At 40.8% G+C, this 22,502-nt stretch overlaps 1 protein-coding gene across 1 annotated transcript in view; it reads right to left on the bottom strand.

Moving 5' to 3' along the window:
- Positions 1 to 22,502, bottom strand: part of LOC132406092 (putative Polycomb group protein ASXL3) — a 230,275-nt gene that overhangs the window by 45,275 nt on the left and 162,498 nt on the right. Inside the window, exon 8 of the mRNA XM_059991342.1 lies at positions 687 to 783. Coding sequence (XP_059847325.1) covers positions 687 to 783 — 97 coding nt within the window. The remainder of the gene's footprint in view (positions 1 to 686; positions 784 to 22,502) is intronic.

The raw sequence follows: 22,502 nt of genomic DNA, 5'->3' as shown, positions 1-22,502 counted from the left end.
AGACCACTAAAACTAAATGACTTAAAATTTTCCTTCCGTTATGCCTCAATCAATATTTGTACATTTTGTTTCTTTCCCCACTCTGTTATAATTAATGATAATGGATTTACCTGCAGTTTAGGTTTTAAAGCTTTGGAATTCAACTTTTTACAGGCTTTATTTGCAATTGGTATTTTTACAAGGAAGATTTGTTGTAATCTGTGAATGATTTCTCCTGTACTGCTAACATAGTAGGTCAAAAATCAAGCTGAGATATACGCTCATGTTGAGAATCTAATGCATTAGTGAAGAGCCTTCAATAAACTGCTTACTGGGCAATAATGCAGACTTTACATGGACATTCACATTAACTTTTACTGAACAGCAGTGCCTAAAACTCAATGGTGGTTGCACACTGTGTGCATTACTTGGATGTGCTGTGAATGAGGCCAGTAAGCAGGGGTTCTCCTTTATTCACCCTGATGACCGGCTGCTTGCCTGCCAGCTAGAAAGTGATGAAGGCTGCAGTAACAATACTGCAAATGCTCAATTACATTTACTGTTCAATGGAAGTAATATTGAGAATGATCACAGAAATGAACACACAGATTAAACAAGATGTATTTGACTCACACTTTGAGGAAGCATAACATTTCAGCTTCTGTTTGTACATCAATGAACTAGGCATATTGATGAATTAGTTATACCTTCTGCTAATCGTTCCTTCCAACCTTGCGCCGCATAAGCAAAGAATTCATTATTCAGGGCTGAAGCACTGAGGCGAGAAACCCCATCGCACCCAATCTGAAAACATGATAATTACAGCATGAGAGGCAGAATAAAATAAGAATTGCAGATTGCAGAATTGTATAGATCAATAAATTTTGAACAAAACTTTTTAGTTTTCTAAATAACTATCCTTACACTATATGCAACAGATTAGATTAACCTGCTTGGCATACAGACCGCAGCTAGTGGACTTGCATCAGGTATAAATCAATAATATGCTTCACCCCAAAAACAACCGGGTCAAACCATTTCCCAGGCTTGGTAAAACCATTTAGTTCCCTGAAGCAATACAAATTAGATCCGAACAACATAATCTTTCTGCCTTGTGGACATCCTGATTAGCAGTGTGTTGAATCAGTGGGTTAGTAGATGTGTGTTATACTCCATTTCCTACATTTAGATCCATTTATTTTAACATAACTGAAATTTGGAAGCTCCATATGACACATTGATACTATTTTTTGAATATTTACTGGAAGTGATCAATCTATCCCCAAGTCACCTGTGATCGATACCTTTCTCTCAGTGAGAGAAAACTGAATGAACTATTGCAGGACTTGTAGGCCTGCACCAGAACATAGTATACATGGACCCAGGTACAGCCCAGATTTCTGATCACGTTGTAAGCCTTTATCTGAAATGTGGTTTAGGACCTTTAACAGCAGTCCAGGCCAAATGCTCTTACATTATCTTGTCCATATTCTCTTAAAACTTATCACCTATGGAAACAACACAATAAGATGCTCAAAACAGTGGAATCAATATAATCTTTGATCAATGATTTAATAATCATCTACAGCACTTAAAATTCTTCTTCTTCTCACACAGTTCAAATATTTTCAAACTTTACAATAAATTATTAAGATGTACAGCAGGTTCAAATACCCAAGCTAACTGAAATTGTTTGCTCACTCACAGCTCTACAAACAGTTCGGTAAGTTGAATCTTTTTATTAATGTACTTCTGTGTTGCATGTCCACATGATCATTACAAATATAGATTACCCATTGACTTATGGTCATGCATTCAGAATTAACAATTTAAAACTCTCTTGATTGTTGTAAGCTAATTCATAATCAATGTAAAAGATCTATTCTTGAAGATAAACTGTGAAATTTCATTTCTTCTCAGACTTCATGAATGTGAAGCCAATGAGACCGATGCCAATGAGAACCTTGCGGGTCTTCGGTCAGTTAAACGTTCATCTGTAACTTCTGCTGTGAATTTTTCCCATTCAATTCTTTCATTCAAGGCAAAATGTAATAAACATGATTGTCTAGCATGTTAATCCTCCAATCAATAGTGAGCCAATATTGAAGTTATTAAAATGCCAGCAATTTTTCATTCTTTATTTTCATATTCAATGCATATGCCTTACAACACTACACTAAACTCCATCTCTCTCCTTCAGAGAGCTCTCAGATAGTAGGTTCTTCTGCCTTGAAATGCAGATGCTGAAAATCTGAAATAGAAACATACTCAAAGTCAGGAAGCATCTGTTGGGAGAGAGAGACAAAGTTAATGTTGATGGCCCTTCATCAGAACTAGCTATTGGATTTCACATGATGAGCACCAAATGTAATACACTAAACTGAAGGGATTACAAACTCCAGAAGAAGCAGTGATCCATTTGTACTTCCAGTTTAATGAGCTGCATTCAATATTCATGATGTGGTCTCTTTTATAATGGACAAATCAAATGTAAACTAGCTGCTGCAGAACCCTTCCATTCAGACTGCATGAGTGACCCTTACTTTCCACATGCCAGTCACCTAAAGTCCCCATCCCACTCTGACTGTCTTTGGCCTCATACACTGTACAAAGTCTACCCCCCCCCCCCCCATAGGAAAGCATTCCATCTTCCAATAAGGCATTTATAGTCCTCAGGACTTTTTAGGACCAAATTCGACAGTTTTGGATAACCTAACCAGGTTGTATCAGGACTCGCTAGTTCTGATGAGACTAGATTCCTCTCTCTGCAGATGCAGTCCAGTGAGGTATTTCCATTATTCTGTGTTTATTTTTATGATCCTCTACGTATACTTTTGGTGTCAACCTGTTCCTCTTTCTTCATACCATTCAACTTACTCACAGGTTGACTCTGGTTAAGAAAGCATACGATGCATTGGCCTTCATCAATTGTGGGATTGAGTTTAAGAGCCGAGAAGTAATGTTGCAGCTATATAGGACCCTGGTCAGACCCCACTTGGAGTACTGTGCTCAGTTCTGGTCGCCTCACTATAGGAAGGACGTGGAAACCATAGAAAGGGTGCAGAGGAGATTTACAAGGATGTTGCCTGGATTGGGGAGCATGCCTTATGAGAATAGGTTGAGTGAACTCGGCCTTTTTTCCTTGAAGCAAATGAGGATGAGATGTGACTTGATAGAGGTGTATATGATGATGAGAGGCATTGATCATTTGGATAGTCAAAGGCTTTTTTCCAGGGCTGAAATGGCTAGCATGAGAGGGCACAGCTTTAAGGTGCTTGGAAGTAGGTGCATAGGAGATGTCAGGAGTAAGTTTCTTACGCAGAGAATACTGAGTACGTGGAATGGGCTGCTGGCGATGGTGCTGGAGGCGGATACGATATGGTCTTTTAAGAGACTCCTGGACAGGTACATGGAACTCAGAAAAATAAAGGGCTATGGGTAACTAGGTAATTTCTAAGGTAAGGACATGTTCAGCGTAGCTTTGTGGGCTGAAGGGCCTGTATTGTGCTGGAGGTTTTCTATGTTTCTAAAGCAGTAACTATGATAGACTTGGCTACTTATCCCCTTGCGGAACAGTCATAGTAAGAGTTAGGTGTAACCCAGGATTCCAATTGTTACTTCAATCATAGGAGCCGTGTACTCTCAAAAGTATTTGGCTGGCACACACCCCTTCCATTGTATCAAAATTTATAAGGAAGTATTAGAGTTATACACTCAGTGGCAACTTTATTAGGTACAGGAAGTACCTAATAAAGTTGCCATTGAATGAATTTCTGTAGTTTGTGATGTTCTGCTGCAGTAGTTCATCCACTTCAAGGTTCAACATGTTGTGAATTCAGAGACGCTCTTCTGCACATCACAGTTGTCACGCGTAGTTCCTTTAATTAATATCACTTTCCTGTTAGTTTGAACCAGTCTGGTCATTTTCCTCTGACCTCTTTCATTGACAAGGTGTTTTTGCCCACACAGCAGCTGCTCACTGGATGCATTTTGTTTTTCGCACTATTCTCGGTAAACTTTAGAGACTATTATGTGTGAAAATCCCAGGAGATCAGCAATTTCTGAGATACTCAAACCACCCAATCAATTATTCCACAGTCAAAGTCACTTTGATCTCATTTCTTACCCATTCTGATGTGTGGTCTGAACGACTGAATCTTCTGACCATGTCAACATGCTCTTATGCATTGAGTTGCTGCCACATAATTGGCTGATGAGACATTTGCATTAATGAGTAGGTATATAGGTGGACCTAATAACATGGCCACTGAGTGTTCATTGGTTAATTACTGAATGTGTTGAATGCCTTTTAGAATTGGGAGTCTGTTTAAAAGGTATAATGAACATATAATGGTATAATAATATGTGCCAGGAATTGAACACAAAGCCCTGTTGATAGAATATTTCTAGAAGAAATGGAAGTGATGTAGACAGGATTGTTGATGCAGCAAATATATCTGGAAAGTAAAAAGAGGTTAATGCACATCTGACCATACTGTATATCAAAAGTGTGTGGCACGGCTTGAAATGTTTTTCATCTCTCATTGATGCTACTCTTCTTTCAGACTTGGTAATTCCCAAGGGAAAATCCACTGCTAAACACTTCGTCAGCTTTTGTGGAATAAATATTGCACTGAGACAAATGCTGCTAAAGAAGCATGACATCTACGAGGTAACAGAAAAAAAATACAAACAAGGGAAAATCTGCAGCTGCTGGAAATCCAAGCAACACACACAAAATGCTGGAAGAACCCAGTAGGCCAGGCAGCATCTATGGAAAAGAGTACAGTCGACGTTTTGGGCCAAGACCTGAAAAAATACATTGGAATTACCTAAGAATCTAGGTGGTGTTCCTCTGAGCTCTTTAAACTTACTTCCATTCACAGCTCAGCACAGAAAGTCTAAGTTATATCGGAAGGTAATCAAAGCAGCATTAAATTAGAAAATATGGAAACTACATTTATTTGTTACTGTTGTGTAGCTATTCACCAAATACCTAGACATTTCTTGTGCACATTGCATTTGATGAATTAAGTTTGGATCAAGTGAAAAATAATCAGTGTGATAATGGAGAGAACTTGAGTTTGGTAATTTTCTGGTTGGTTAAATTTTGGAGAATATCATTAACACCAAAGAAATGAGGGTAATTAGTAGTGAGATCTTAAATCATATTGTATATTATATGGAAGGAGTCCTGAAACACATTAAGGTGGGGAAATCCCTTGGGTCTGACCTTTTGCACCCACAGATTTTATGGGAGGCCAGAAAAGAGGTCATAGATATTTGTTTCATTATGAGGCACTGGTGAAGTTCCAGAAGACTGAGGGTGTCTAACGTTGTTTGACTGTTCAAGAAAGGTAGCAAGAACAGGCCAATGAACTATAGGCCCGTGAACCTGACTTCAGTTGTAAGGAAGTTATAGGAGGGAATTCCGAGGGTCAAGATCTACCTTTGCTTGGGTAGTCAAGGTTTGGTCAGGAATAGTCAGCATTCTTTTGTGTGTGGAAGATCATGGTTAATGAATCTTTTAGAGATTTTTGAAGAAGTACGGGGGAGGGGGGGTGGGGGAGAAAGAATAGTTGAGATAGGGGAATGGATGGACTTCAGTAAGGCCTTTGATCAGGTCCCACATGGCAGACTGATCTGAAAGGTTAGGTTGCAGGGGATTCATGGGGAGTGAGCGAGGTGGATTGAAAATTGATTCAATGACAGGAAGCAAAGGATGATGGTTAAAGGATGAAGATTAATTCTTTCACTGGAGGCCTGTAGCTGGTTGAGGAGGGTCTCTGGGCTTAGTGTCGGGACCTCTGATATTCATTATTTATGTAAATGATTTGTATATGTGTAAAAATAACCCTGGTTTAAGGCTATGCTTTATTTTATTAATACAGTTATGCTGTTGGGTATTTTATTTTCTGCAGATTTTCTCAAAATGCGATGTGTTCCTTTAATTACAATATTGTAATTTAATTCAGTTGATTGATAAGTTAGGCTGATTGAATTAGCCATTAAAATTCTAGAGGGATCGGGGATAGCCATTTTTCTGGAGAGAGCTGGAGGAAGAAGGAGTGAGATGAAAGAATAGAGACAGACAACAAACATGAGCGATGAACAAGGTGAAACACTCACAGAACCCATTTGAAAGGACAGATACTGCTCTCAGAAAATTCTCTTTCAGACAATGGTCTCACGGAGAACATACAGTTAACTTCTAATTAGCTAGTTATCACAGAACATTGGAGAATGTTCGAAGCCTTATCCTTGGATGTGGTGTGGATATTTATTTATGTTTCACTTGGACAGTGTTTGGAGGCAGAATTATTCGGTACCATGAATAAACAAATTGAAACAAACAAGATTGACTACGTAACAATGAACTCCAATGATTATGTTCACAATATAGACTAATACATGTCCAATGGGCTCCTTTCTTTATTTTGTTTGTTATAGTTTTATGTATTGTGTTTACCTTAATCACATTTATTTATTTATTTATTTATTTATTTATTTATTTATTTATTTATTTATTTATTTATTATTTACTGGAAATGGCCTTCTCATCATTATTCCCCAAACATTGTAGAGTTCGGTTGTTGTTAGGTTGAATTCACAATAATAATAGCTACCTCATTACGAGCCTACAATAAGAGGGTTACATATGGATGCACATGGCACAAATAGCAAGCTTGGTGATGATACTGAATTATGGGGTCTTCTTGATAGTGGAGCAGGTTATAATGAATTGTAAAGAGATTTTGATTCATTAGAGTGATGAACTGAGGATTGGCAAACGGATTTGAACTTAAGTTAGTGTGAGATGATGCATTTTGCACCGTCAAGTCACAGTAAAACTTACACACCAGGTACTGATGAGTGTTGTGGAAGAGTGAACTGCACAGTTCACTGAAAACAGCTGCTTAAGTATATATAAGTTGTTGATGAGGCTACAATTATTGTGTACATTTTTGGTCACCCTGTTACAGGAAAGACACTGTCAAGCTAGAAAAGGTGCAGAAGTGATCTATGAGAATACTGCTTGGACAAGAGTGCATGAGTTATAGGGATGGTTGGCCATGATGGATCTTTATTCCTGAAAGTCCACGAAAATGAGGGTGAACTCACAGAAGTTTAGAAAATCATGAGGAGCATAGGAAAAGTGGACAGTCATAGCCTTTTTCCGCAGGGTTGGAGAATCGAAAATGAGAGTGCAAGAGGAAAGAGATTTAAAAGAGACCTGACAGACAATTCCTTTATACGGAGGACAGTGAGTACCTGGAATGCGCTGCTGCAGGATGTGGGCAAGGTTGGTACAACTGCAATATTTAGACATTTGAATGGATACCTGGAGGGGAAGGGCATGAAGAACTATGGGTCAAATGCTGGTGATTAAGTCTAGCAGGGAGGATGCTGTGTTCAGCATGGACCAGTTGGGCTGAAGGGCCTGTTTTTGTGCTGCGTTACTCTATAGAAATGCATAACTGACCTGAAAACCTGTATACTCACTTTGCTGAAATTTACTGCATTGACCCTGTGTAACCTAATTATGAGAAAGAGACAATATTAAAAGAGAAGGTAACACTAATATATAATACTAATATATGTATTTGATTTGATGCAGGATAAACCATGGTATATCATTTTAAAGCTTTCCCCATCAGGTCTAAAGGTATCTGAATATTGGTAACTTGGGAACTTAACAAATACCTGAAAATTAGTGAAGTCTAACAAAGAACTTTCTTATTGGCCATTCACTTCTACTAATGGACATTAATGACACCTTTATTCTCATATTGATAACTATTACATTCTTTATCTCTTCTCTTTATTGGGTCTCAATACACTATTTATTGTTCTTCAAGGTGCCAATTCCCATGAACCGTCTATCCCATCCAACAATCAACAGCTCCAGAAACTCGTAGGTTTTCTACACAAGTCTCTACATGTTTAAATCTAATGTAATTAATAAGGTCTCAGGTCAAATATTATTCATGCTAGGATTCTACTATTTGGTAATATATCTGGTACTGCTCTACACTTTTGAAAAAAATATGGTATTGAGGATCATTGAGAAGAGAACTATCTCAAATGCTCAGTAATCTGATTATTTTCATATCTTTCCTTGTTGCTATCAAACAGTAGTTCAAATAGGTTCAAACAACACTTGCAGAGAGATTTAGGCCAGTTAGAAAAGTGGGCTGAAAGATGGCAGATGGAGTTTAATGCTGATAAGTGTGAGGTGCTACATTTTGGTAGGACTAATCAAAATAGGGCATACATGGTAAATGGAAGGACATTGAGGAATGCAGTAGAACAGAGTGATCTAGGCATAATGGTGCATAGTTCCCTGAAGGTGGAATCTCACGTGGATAGGGTGGTGAAGAAAGCTTTTGGTATACTGGCCTTTATAAATCAGAGCACTGAGTACAGGAGTTGGGATGTAATGTTAAAATTGTACAAGGCGTTGGTGAGGCCAAATTTGGAGTATTGTTTACAGTTCTGGTCACCGAATTATAGGAAAGATGTCAACAAAATAGAGAGAGTACAGAGGAAATTTACTAGAATGTTACCTGTTTCAGCATCTAAGTTAGAAACATAGAAAATAGGTGCAGGAGTAGGCCATTTGGCTCTTCGAGCCTGCACCGCCATTCAGTATGATCGTGGCTGATCATCCAACTCAGAACCCTATACCTGCTTTCTCCCCATACTCCCAATCCCTTTAGCCACAAGGGCCATATCTAACTTCCTCTTAAATATAGCCAATGAACCAGCCTCAACTGTTTTCTGTGGCAGAGGATTCCACAGATTCACCATTCTCTGTGTGAAGAAGTTTTTCCTCATCTCGGTCCTAGAAGGCTTCCCCTTTATCCTTAAACTGTGACCCCTTGTTCTGGACTTCCCCAACATCGGAAACAATCTTCCTGCATCTAGCCTGTCCAATCCCTTTAGAATTTTATATGTTTCAATAAGATCCCCCCTCAATCACCTAAAGTTACAAAGGAAGGTTGAACAAGTTAGGTCTTTATTTTTGGAGTGTAGAAGGTTGGGGGGACTTGATAGAGGTATTTAAAATTATGAGGGGGATAGATAGAGTTGACGTGGATAGGCTGTTTCCATTGAGAGTAGGGGAGATTCAAACAAGAGGACATGAGTTGAGAGTTAAGGGGCAAAAATTTAGGGGTAACACGAGGTTGAACTTCTTTACTCAGAGAGTGGTAGCTGTGTGGAACGAGCTTCCAGTAGAAGTGGTAGAGGCAGGTTCGATATTGTCATTTAAAAAAAAATGGATAGGTATATGGACAGGAATGGAGGGTTGTGGGCTGAGTGCAGGTAGGTGGGACTAGGTGAGAGTAAGCATTCAGCACGGACTAGAAGGGCTGAGATGGCCTGCTTCCGTGCTGTAATTGTTATATGGTTATATGGTAAGCAGTGTATGGAGGGAGGACAAACAGACTCTCTATCTAAGGCCTTCTGTTTCTCAATTCCTCCAGAGATTGCGTGGTGAAAATGTCTGAATCATGATACATAGGGGATCATGACTGGAGGGCTGAAACCAGGAGGACCTGTTGGCATTTCCTTCTTGATATTTTTGTATCTTTGCATTGCTTTTCTCTCCTTCCATCATATGCAGAAACTTTGTGATGGGGTCAAGTAGATGAAAGCATTTACAAACTTTACGTTAGTAATCAGTAGACTAGGGGGGATAGAAAGAGCAGATGAATATGACGTTAGAGTAATTTTACAGCTTAGGACACAAACCAGGAATTCCTGTTCTTCCCATTTATTTCTGCACTTCAGCTCTGCTACTGCCACTTGCTACCTCATAACCCATATGATATTCTTTTTATGTTACACATATTTGAAAGGATTTCAAATAGCCATATTCTGACATAAGTTGTTTATTTACGTGCCATCAAAAGCTATTTTTATCACTTGTATTACTCAAATCTTGAGCTTCTAGTACCAGCAAAGGCAGAAAACATCTAGTAGATTCAGCTGCTGAATTACAGGACAGAGTTCAAGATAGAGAAACCAATATTGGCAGACTTAATTCTGGCTCTATGGCCCCCTTATTAAAGATGTCACGTTTATAGTTTGGGAAGTGAATATTCACTTTCACTTCCTTAATGTTGGAGTGTAAATATTTCTGATTAATAAAATTAAAATATTAATGCTTAGAATCTGATTGTGAATCATTTGCACTTTCAATGGTTTCCTTGGCTTATTTGCACATTCTCCTGTCTGAAAAGGAAGCTTTTTTAAATTATAAATTGGCTACATTCAAGAGGAATTGATGACACTGTCAAACTGTTGTTAAATGAATGTTGTTGATATATAGCTTAGGGGACATCTTGAAAGGATTTTCTTTTGCATCCGTGTATACTTGCGATACGTACATAGGGTTTAGAGAACTGAGGAAGACAGCAGTGAAGTTATAGACTGCATACAGATTCCAGAGGAGGACATGTTTGCTGTCTTCAGACAAATTTGGGTGGAGAAATCACCAGGGGCTGACAAAGCAGCCGCACATGAGGCTGTTCAGCAAGATAAGAACCCATGAAATTACAGGGGAGTTACTAGCACTGGTGGAGCATCGGCTGATCAGTAGAAAACAGAGAGCTGGAATACCGATGGAGTTCCGCAGGGGTCGGTGTTGGGAATGCTGCTTTTTATGATGTACTAGGATGTTACCTGGGTTTCAGCAATTAAGTTACAGAGAAAGGTTGAACAAGTTAGGTCTCTATTCATTGGAGCGTAGAAGGTTGAGGGGGGATTTGATCGAGGTATTTAAAATTTTGAGAGGGATAGATAGAGTTGACGTGAACAGGCTGTTTCCATTGAGAGTAGGGGAGATTCAAACTAGAGGACATGATTTGAGAGTTAGGGGGCAGAAGTTTAAGGGAAACACGAGGAGGTATTTCTTTACTCAAAGAGTGATAGCTGTGTGGAATGAGCTTCCTGTAGAAGTAGTAGAGGCCAGTTCAGTTGTGTCATTTAAGGTAAAATTGGATAGGTATATGGACAGGAAAGGAGTGGAGGGTTATGGGCTGAGTGCGGGTAGGTGGGACTAGGTGAGATTAAGGGTTCGGCACGCACTAGGAGGGCCAAGATGGCCTGTTTCCGTGCTGTGATTGTTATATGGTTATATGTTATATGGTTACTTCAATGATTTGGACTATGGGATTAATGGATTTGTGGCTAAATTTGCAGACACCACAAAGATAGGTGGAGGAGTGGGTAGTGTTGAGGAAACAGAGAGCCTGAACAAAGACTTAAGATAGTTTAGGGGAACAGGTAAAGAAGTGGCAAATGAAATGCAATGTTGGAAAGTCATGCACTTTGGTGGAAGAAATAAACAGGCAGACTATTATTTAAATGAAAGAGAATTCAAAATGCAGAGATGCAAAGGGACTTGGGAGTCCTTGTGCAGGATACCCTAAAGGTTAACCTCCAAATTGAGTCAGTGGTGAAGAAGGTGAATGCAATGTTGGCGTTCATTTCTAGAGGTATAGAATATAAGAGCAGGGATGTAATGTTGAGGCTCTATAAGGCCTAAGAGTACTGTGTGCAGTTTTGGGCTCCTTATTTTAGAAAGGATACACTGACATTGGAGAGGGTTCAGAGAAGATTCACGAGAATGCTTCCAGGAGTGAAAAGGGTTACCGTATGAGGAACGACTGGCAGCTCTTGGGCAGTATCCCCTGGAGTTCAGGAGAATGACGGGGGATCTCATAGAAACATTCCAAATGTTAAAAAGCCTAAAAAATTAGATATGGCAAATTCATTTCCCATGGTAGGGGAGTCTTGGACAAGAAGGTACGACTTCAGGATTGATGGACATCCATTTAGAACAGAGATGTGAAGAAATGACTTTAGTCAGAGGGTGGCAAATGTGTGGAATTTGTTGCCACAAGCAGCTGTGGAGTCCAAGTCATTGGGTGCATTTATGGCAGAGATAGATAGGTTCTTGATGAGCCAGGGCATCAAAGGGTATGGGAAAAAGGCAGGGGAGTGGGGATGACTGGAAGAATTGGATCTGCCCATGATTGAATGGTGAAGCAGACTTGATGGGCTGAATGGCTTACTTCTGCTCCTATATCTTATGCTCTTATTATCTAAAGTATTCCTCTCAGAACCTATAGGTGGCTAATGCAGAAACTGCAGAGGCCCTAGCAGAGGTATTTAACACGTCCTCAATCAACAGCTTAGGTGCCAGAGGATTGGAGGATAGCTAATGTTGTTCCATTGTTTAAGAAAACTTCTAAGGATAAGCCAGGAAATTATAGGCTGATGAGCTTGACGTCAGCAGTGGGACAGTTATTGGAAAGTATTCTAAGGGACTGTATATGTAAGTATTTGGATAGACATGGACTGATTAGGGCTAGTCAAGATGGCTTTGCATGTAGTAGCTAGTGTCCAACCAATCCTATAGAGCTTTTTTTGATGAAATTAGTAAGAAAGGTTGATGGAAGGAAAGGCACTGGACGTAGTCCACATGGTCTTTAGCAAGACCTTTGATAAGGTCCCACATGGAAGGTTGTGCAAGAAGATTCAGTTGCTTGTTGTTCAAGATGAGGTTGTAAATTGGATTAGACATTGTCTTCACAGGAGAAGCTAGAGCGGTAGAAGATGGTTGCTTCTATGACTGGAGGCCCATGTCTAAGCATTGTGCCTCAATGATCGGTGCTGGGTCAGTTGTTTGTTATTTATATCAATGATCTGGATGATATCATGGTACACCAGATCAGCAAACTTGCAGATGGCACCAAGGTAAGGGGTGTAGTGGACAGTGAGGAAAACTATCAAAGCTTGCACTGGGATCTGGACCAGCTTGAAAAGTGGCAGATGGAATTTAAAGCAGACAAGTGTGAATTGTTACACTTTTGGTGGACAAACCACGGTAGAATTTACATGGTGAGTGGTAGAGCACTGAGGAGTGTAGTAGTACAGAGGGATCTGGGAATACGAGTCCATAATTCCTTGTAAGTGGTGTCACAGGTAGATAGGGTTGTAAAGAAAACTTTTGGCACACCGGCCTCTATAAATCAATGTATTGAGCACAGGAGTTGGGATGCTATGTTGAAGTTGTACAAGACATCAGTGAGGCCTAATTTGGAGTATTGTGTGCAGTTTTGGTCGCCTACCTACAGGAAAGATGTAAATAAAATTGAAAGAGTAAAGACAAAATCTGCAAGGATGTTGCCAGGACTTGAGGTCCTGAGTTACAGGGAACACTTGAATACGTGTGGACTTTATTCATAGAAGAATCAGGGTAGATCTGACAGAGGAATATAAAATTATGAGGAGTTTGGATAGGGTAAATGGAAGTAGGCTTTTTGTATTGAGGTTTTGTGAGATTAAAACTATAGGTCACGGGTTAAGGGTGAAAGGTGAAATGTTTAAGGAGAACATGAGGGGGAATTTCTTCACTTTAGGGTTGTGAGAGTGTGGAATGAGCTACCAGTGGAAGTAGTGGATATAAGTTTGATTTTTACAGTTAAGAGGAATTTGGATAGATACATGGAAGGGAGGGGTATCAAGGGCTACGGTGCAGGTACAAATCAATGTGACTAGGCAGAATAATATTTCAGCATGGACTAGATGGGCCAAAGGGCTTGTTTCTATGCTTGCATTGTTCTATGACTCTATCAGCCAGGGCATAGAAGTTCTGGGTGCAGGAAACTTGAAATCTGCAGGCACTAAACACTAAATCTCTAGTTATTGCTTTTCAAAACAAAGGTAAAGTGTAGTGATACCTTTTCTCAAACTTACCAGATTTCAGTGACATTTTGTTTTTACTGTCTCAGAAAATGCTTAATTTATCTAGATTGGTTTCTTCTCTAAAATCAACTCAAATAATGTGAACTCCATAGTGTTATTAATGTGAAGCAACTCTGAGGGGCCTAAGGGTACAAAGTCGCCCCCCTTCCTTTTTGAGAATCGCAAGATCGCTATTAATTCAGGTCTGGGACCCAGGAAATGAGAGAGAGACACTCAGAATACACAAGGTTTGGAATGTGTCCTGACCTCAGCGGAACGGAACCACTGATAATGGCCATTGTCTCTTGAAGACGGAATTGTGTATTGAGTACTGTACTATTCATTGAAACCCCTCGGGGGACAACCAGAGTGGTCTGGTTGAGGGACTGCATCATCCCAACCTGATTGACATCTGAGACCCTGTGAGTAAGGATAAAAGAGGGGTCTGGGGAACAACCCCTTCAGACGCACCAGGAGAAAAGCTAGAAATCCCGTGACAGCGTTTAATAGCGAAAGCCGGTGGGGGCTCGTGCGCGTCCTCCCTTTGCCTGGGGTGGCGAGCTCACCACGGAAGAATGGTTTAGCTAAAGGAGAGATCACAATTGAACGGCCACGGCAACGAGACACCTGACGGATCGAAATCATAAAGGAAGGTTGGAAAAAACCCTGTAGCGGTAACCGTTCCCATCCTATCTCTCTCTCTCCCTCTCTCTCTCTCTCTCTCTCTCTCTCTCTCTCTCTAACAATTGCAACACAACGGTCCCCAATGGCTGCAGCCTGCATGAACTGAGTGAACTTTCTATTTCCATTGGACAATACATTATCCCCTAGACAACGATAGAGCTTATTTCTTATTATTATTATACCCGCACTTTTAGATTTAGTAATGACAACGTATATTATCTGTATGGTTGCATTGATATTATTTTTGTGTATTTTTACTAATAAATACAGTTAAAAATAGTATCATCAGACTTCAACAGACTTCTCTATCTTTGCTGGTAAGTGACCCAGTTACGGGGTTCGTAACAATAGAAATGTACACTTTTAAATGATTATAGAAATGAAATTTATCCAAGCCAAAAATCCTATCATGAAATAATAGCAAGAAACCACTGTTAATTTAAAACCAAACTATTTTTTCCCTTTAAACAACAATGCACACAAAATGCTGGTAGAACACAGCAGGCTAGGCAGCATCTATAGGGAGTAGCGATGTCGACGTTTCGGGCTGAGACCCTTCGTCATGACTAACCGAAAGAAAAGATAGTAAGAAATTTGAAAGTGGGGGTGGGGAAATGTGAAATGATAGGAGTAGACTGGAGGGGGTGGGATGAAGCTAAGAGCTGGAAAGGTGATTCATGAAAGTGATACAGAGCTGGAGAAGGGAAAGGATCATGGGACAGGAGGCCTTAGGAGAAAGAAAGGGGGAGGGGGGGAGCACCAGAGGGAGATGGAGAACAGGCAAACAACTAAATATGTCAAGGATGGGGTAAGAAGGGGAGGAGGGGCATTAACGGAAGTTAGAGAAGTCAATGTTCGTGCCATCAGGTTGGAGGCTACCCAGCCGGTATATAAGGTGTTGTTCCTCCAAGCTGAGTTTGGATTCATTTTGACAATAGAGGAGGCCAGGGATAGACATATCAGAATGGGAATGGGATGTGGAATTAAAATGTGTGGCCACTGGGAGATCCTGTTTTTTCTGGCGGACCGAGCGTAGGTGTTCCACGAAACGGTCTCCCAGTCTGCGTCTGGTCTTGCCAATATATAAAAGGCCACACCGGGAGCACCGGACGCAGTATACCATACCAGCCGATTCACAGGTGAAGTGTTACCTCACCTGGAAGGACTGTCTGGGGCCCTGAATGGTGGTGAGGGAGAAAGTGTAAGGGCAGGTGTAGCATTTGTTCCGTTTACAAGGATAAGTGCCAGGAGGGAGATTGGTGGGAAGGGATGGGGGGATGAGTGGACAAGGGAGTCATGGAGGGAGTGATCCCTGCGAAAAGCAGAAAGAGGTGGGGAGGGAAAAATGTGTTTGGTAGTGGGATCCCATTGGAGGTGGCGGAAGTTATGGAGAACTATATATTGGACCTGGAGGCTGGTGGGGTGGTATATCCACCCCACTAGCCTCCAGGTCCAATAAGGGGAACTTATTGGGCAATAAGGACAAGGGGAACCCTATCCCAAGTGGGGTGGCGGGTGGATGGGGTGAGGGCAGATGTGCGGGAAATGGGAGAGATGCGTTTGAGAACAGAGTTGATGGTGGATGAAGGGAAGCCCCTTTGCTTAAAAAAGGAAGACATCTGCTTCGTCCTGGAAAGAAAAGCCTCATCCTGAGAGCAGATGTGGCGGAGACGGAGGAATTGTGAGAAGGTGATTGGTGTACTGGGGAGGGGTCGTAAGATGATGGAGCAGGTTGGATCCAGTGAAGGAATGGGGATAAAGCTGACAGACAATGGCTGGTGGGAGGTGGGGAGAGAGAGAGAGAGAGAGAGAGAGAGAGGGGGGGGGGAGAGAGAGAGAAGGGAGAGAGAGGGAGAGGGGAGAGGAGAGAAGGAGAGAGAGAGAGCAGATGAATCAAGGTGGGTGAGGGGGTGTGGAGAGTACACAGAACATGGAAATTTACAGCACATTTCAGGCCCTTTGGCCCACAATGTTGTGCTGACCATGTAAACTACTCTAGAAACTTCATAAAATTACCCTCTATTTTCTTAAGCTCCATGTACCTATCTAAGAGTCTCTGAAAAGACTCTATTGTATCCACCTCCACCACCGTTGCTGGTAGCCCATTCCACCCTCGGTATAAAAAGCCCACCCGACAGCTCCTCTGCACCCATTTATGAAGGTTGGAGATGGCTGCTAGAGGGGAGATAAATAGGAGCACAAAAGACTACCAGTGCTGGAATCTGACAAGTAAATGAGGTGATAATACAAATGGCAGATGGAGTCAGAACCAGATTGGAAAAGGCTGGAGAGGAAGGATGTGGGTGAAATGGTTATAGTGGGTGGATGTATCCGGGGGGTGGGGGGTGGTGAAGGTGATGAAGAAGGCATTTCAGGCTGGAGGGTGCTGCTTGAGGAAATGGAAACAAAAATAGGAGTTCCTGAAGTGGATTGGAAACTGATAGTTGTGAGGAGGGGTGAATGAATCCTCCAGTGGTGAGGATCAGTTAAAATTGGAAAACTCAATGTTCGTGTCATAGACTACCCTGGTGGAATCTGAGATGTTGTTCCTCTAGTTTGCATTGGGCTTTACCCTGGCAGTGGAGAAGGATGGGGATGGATAGATCATTGTGGGGAAAGGGAAGGGGAAATGAAATGTCATTTTAGTTTAATTTAAATGCTATCTGCACTTCAGTAATTGATCAACCCCTTCAAAATACAGATGAGGTGACATTGAGTATTTTGCTTTGGATCTGAAAGAACATTCATGAACCCATAAAGTTAAAATCTGATAATAATTTCTGGATATTTTTCCAAGCAACTCTTTAAGGATACTGTTTAAATGACTGAAGATCATCTAGTGGAGGAAACTATGCCTAATTATATTTGAATTTTATATTGGGGGTTTCTGTAATTTGGATACTGCAAAGATTAATGCTTTCTTCAAATTGTTCAAAGAAACAAATCACAAAAATGAAACTAAAATAAAAATGTTCAGGTCCTCTGATTTGAGAAGTTTTATAGTTAAAATAAATTTATGAATTAGGTCTCCATTAAGCTACACCAGGATCCAGCTGGTAAATGTGCCAACCCTGATGCATAACCTTTTTGGAAATTGATTATTTCTGCCTCTCAGGGGGAAAAAATTAGGCTTCAAAGAAAAAATACTTTGAGACACATGAGTGAACAAAGCAATGAGTAATCAACATGCTGTTTTATGATACTAATGAGATAGTGCCCCATTTGATAAAAATTTGCAAATGTTTTGTGAACATTTTGTCTCACTATTCTGTGCAGTTTAAATTTTCTCCTCTTTGAGAAATCCATCGAAGTATCTATTGAAGTTAATCTGTAGCTAACCAGCAATTATCTAATTATCTAACTTTCTGACCGAGGTAACTTCATTTTTAATCTATACCCTTTTGTTTGTGGATTACTGATATCAACAGTTCCAGCACAAGCAAAGGGGCACAACAAAGTGCAGCTGTTAACATCTGTTAAAGAATGTATTTTAACATTTTCAGTAAAGTGATTCCAGTTTAGTAATTCCAAGATGGCAGCGCAACGCAGCAGCTTGCAGCGGCCACTCCAGAGCTGATATCTGTATTTGTTGAGCAGGATTGTCGTACTCAATCCTAATCTGATGAAAAACGGACATGGGAACACGGAGGAATATCTGGAAATCTCCAGGAAGGCCCTCTTCATTGCTGCTGCTGCTGTGAGGTCCGGGTCTCTGCTGAGAACAACAGGCCCCCAGTCCTTGGGGTCGCGTTGCCGGTGGCCGTTGGCGGGGCCGCCTTAATGCGCTAAGCAGAGGATGGTGCTCGGAGAAGCTGTGTCGGATGGGATGGTCGAAGGCTCGGAGGTTCGACGGACTCGGAGTCTGCTGCGGTTGGAGCGCTTTCATTATGTGCTGTGTCTGCGAGGCTGAGTTCGGCGGCGCCGTGGAATTCCATAGCGGGGGTATTCCCTTCTGCCGCCTGCGTGGAATGACGAGTCAATCGGGACCTGAGGACTTGTGGAAACTGTGTGGTGGTTTCTTTCAAACATATAGTCTTTTGACATCTCTAGACTATTTTTACTGTGCCCATGTCTGTTTTTTTTAATCAATTATGCTATTGTTTGCACTGTTGTAACTATGTAGTTTTGCGCAGGTCTTGTAGCTTTAGTTTTTGGTCTTGTTTTGTCTGGTGGATTTGGAGCTCCTTTCTGGGGAACACGCTAAGATGGTAGCGCGATATTAATACGCAGCAGCCTCTCTGGACACTGGATTGGGGATTACCAAACGTTATGTGGATTTTCTGGTGTAGTCTGCTTTGTCGTGTGCTTTTGTGATATCATTCTGGAGGAATGTTGCCTCATTTTTTAACTGCATTGCATTTGTGGTTTCTAAATGACAATAAACTGAATCTGAATGGGAAAGGAGGAAGCTGCAAATTCTGTGAAATTCAAAATAACATTGAGAAGAAACACAGTTAAGTAAACAAGCAGTATTTTAACATCAAAACTAGCAGAATGAGATAGAAGTAGAACATTACTGCAAAGAAGAGACATTAAGAAGAAAGAGATTGAAGAAACCAGGACGGCAAAAATGGTGATGAAAATAAAGTGACAGGTTTAAAAAAAAAGAAATCCCAAGGAAAAAAAATAAAAGAGCTAAGATGCAACAAGCTGGCTGAAGAAATAAACACAATGGTGTCTTTAATTTGCAGGAGCGACACTTCTCTTAAATTAAAGTCGTCAGAGCAGCATGAAGCCTTAACTTCTGATCTTAACGCAAGTAATGTTTGTCCAACTCAATAAAGACAAATTAAAATTAACCTTTATGCTTGCAATTTACTTTCCCTAAAAGCTATTTCATGTAAAGTATACTTGCTTAGAGCTTCAATATATTGGAACTTAATTTCCATCTATGCATCTCATTTTTTTTCCTCAGCTCAAAGATATTGCATTTCTCTGCTTCTCCTTCAGTACTACTAAGGGTCCTATATAGTAGTTTATCATTTTCAAATACTGCCTTTTCTAACATTCATTCTGCAGCTTTCACTCCCCATCAGTTACAACTTACTCATCATCTCAGAATTGACGGGCTTTCTTGGCTCCTTTGCTGCTCACATCCATCTCAAAATTTCTGTCTTTGCATTTAAATGCTATGCCACAGTTTATTTATTTATTTAGCACAGTAACAGGCTCTTGTGGCCCAATGAGCCCCTGCTGCCCAATTACACCATGGTGACCAGTTAGCTTACTTTGGAAGAAGAAACTGGAGCATCACACAGTCAGGGGCAGAATGTACAAACTTACAGACAGCATTGAACCCAGATTGCAGGTGCTGTAATAACGTTGCACTAATCACAATGCTACCATACGTCTTAAGTGAATTCCTCCTGCTTTTACAGAGGTGTGGTTGAGAGTGTGCTGACCTTTTGCACAACAACCTGGTACTCCAGCTGCAGTGCTGCCGACAAAAAAGCCTTGCAGAGGATGGTTAGGGGAACAGAGAAGGTTATTGGGGTCTCCCTACCTTTTGTCCAAGACCTCTTTCAGAGTCGATGCCTCCAGAAGACACGGTACATCATTAAAGACCCCTCACACCCTCTCCATGAACTGTTTGTTCTTCTGCCATCAGGTAAACATTATGGGAGCTTCAAAACTAAAACCACAAGGCTACTAAACAGCTTCCTCCCACAGGCAGTCAGATGTTATGATTGCACTGTTCCTGGGAAACAATGTCTCATTCTGCCCTAAAGAGCTGATGTACGGTTAGAATGACAATAAAGATTTTGAATCTTGAATCTTTATAACATTGACCAATTTTCTGTTTCTGGTAACATCATGCTTCAAACCTCTGGACCAGTTCCCACCATCCTTTTTTTCTTTCCCTTCTTTCTTTAAATGTCTCAAAATTATTCTTCTATGATTTTTCAGCTCATCTTTTGATACTAAAATCTTAGTTCAACCTTCACACTATCTAGCTTTTCACATGGATAACTTAATCTGAAACCTCTGTGAGAGTCACAGAGTATTACAGCTCAGAAATAGGTAATTTGGTCAATCTCATTCATGAGACTAAGGTAACTAAATTCCCAAGCCTACCAAGGTAAGTACATTATTGATGACATCCGTCAGTCTCGAGAGACCATGGATCTGTGCCTGGAGTTTCCAGGGCGCAGGCCTGGGCAGGGTTGTATGGGAGACCGGCAGTTGCCCAAGCTGCAAGCCTTCCCCTCTCCATGCCTCTGATGTTGTCCAAGGGAAAGGCGCTAGGACCCATGCAGCTTGGCACTGGTGACGTCACAGAGCAATGTGTCGTTAAGTGCCTTGCTCAAGGGCACAAGCCTCAGCTGAGGCTTGAACTAGTGACCTTCAGGTTACTAGTCTGATGCCTTGCCCACTAGGCCACACGCCAACACGCTCCAGTACATTATTAAGAACATAAAAAATAGGAGCAGGAGTAGGCCACCTGGCCTGTTGAGCCATTTTATAAGATCATGGCTGATCTGACCTTAGACTTATATCCACCTACAGACCTTTTCCCCAAAACGCTTAATTCCCCTACAATGCAAAAATCTATCCAACCTTGTCTTAAATATATCTACTGAGATAGCCTCCTCTGCTTCATTGGGCAGAGAATTTCACAGATTCACTACTCTTTGGGAAAAGCAGTTCCTCCTCATCTCCATCCTAAATTAACTCCCCCTAATCTTGAGACTATGTCCCCTAGTTCTAGTTTCATCAACCTGTGGAAAAAAAAATTCCTACCTCTATCTCATCTAACCCCTTCATGATTTTATATGTTTCTATAAGATCTCCTCTCATCTTTCTGAATTCCAGCATGTATGGTCCCACGTGACTCAATCTCTCCCCATAGATTGGTAAACTTCCTTTCCACCATGTCCAAAGCCAGTTTATCCTTCCTCAAATAAGGAGACCAGAACTACACACAGTACTCCAGGTGTGGTCTCACCAGTACCCTATACAGTTGCAGTATAATCTCCGTGCTCTTAAATTCAATCCCTCTAGCAATGAAGGCCAACTTTCCATTTACCTTCTTGATAAAACTGCTGCACCTGCAAACTAACCTTTTATGATTCATGCACAAGCACTCCTAAGGCTTTCTGAAAGTAGCATGCTGCAATCTTTTACCATTTAAATAATAATCTTATTTTCCATTTTCCTTCCAAAGTCAATGACCTTGCATTTACTACCATTGTACTCCATCTGCCAGACCCTTGCCCACCCACTTAATCTATTTATATCTCTCTGCAAACTTTCTGTATCCCCTGCACAATTTGCTTTTCCACTCAGTTTAGTGTAATCAGCAAACTTGTACTACATTTGGTCCCCTCTTCCAGATTGTTAATGTATATCGTGAAGTGTTGTGGGCTAAGCACTGACCTGTGGCACAGCACTCACCACTGATTGCCAACCAGAGAAACACCCATCTATCCCAACTCTTTGTTCTTTATTGATTAACCAATCCTCTATCCACGCTAATGCATCACCCCCAACTCTATGCATCCTTATCTTATGGGTATGTCTTTTATGCAGCACCTTATCAAACGCCTTCTGGAAATCCAAGTAAATAACATCCATCTGTTCCCCTCTATCCACTGCACTTGTTAGATCCTCAAAGAACTCCAGTATGTTTGTCAAATAGGACCTACATTTGTTGAATCCACATGATGTATCCATTTCTTTCCAGATGACTTGCTATTTATTCTTTAATGATAGCTTCAAGCGTTTCCCCAACTACAGATGTTAAATGAACTGGCCTATAGTTATCTGCCTTTTGCCCACATCCTTTTTTGAACAGTGGCATGACATTCACCCTCTTCCAATCTGCCTGGATTATCCAAATGAAATAAATTACTCATTGTAAATATACATTGTAATGTCTCTTGATAAGAATGACAAGTTCCAGATACTTATGTTGTATTCTCTGTTTAAAACACAGAACGTGAACTTCAGATATAAAAGCTAGGAATGATGGCACCAGTAAGCAGATCAGGCAGCATCGGCAAAAAGATTAATGGAGTTAATATGCTGGAACTATCATCTGTAATCAGCAGTGAGAATGGCTGTTTATCTTCAACTTGTCC

This window comes from Hypanus sabinus, chromosome 1 (genome assembly GCF_030144855.1).
Source record: "Hypanus sabinus isolate sHypSab1 chromosome 1, sHypSab1.hap1, whole genome shotgun sequence".
Classification (NCBI taxonomy): domain Eukaryota; kingdom Metazoa; phylum Chordata; class Chondrichthyes; order Myliobatiformes; family Dasyatidae; genus Hypanus; species Hypanus sabinus.
This window is presented reverse-complemented; position numbering and strand designations above follow the sequence as displayed.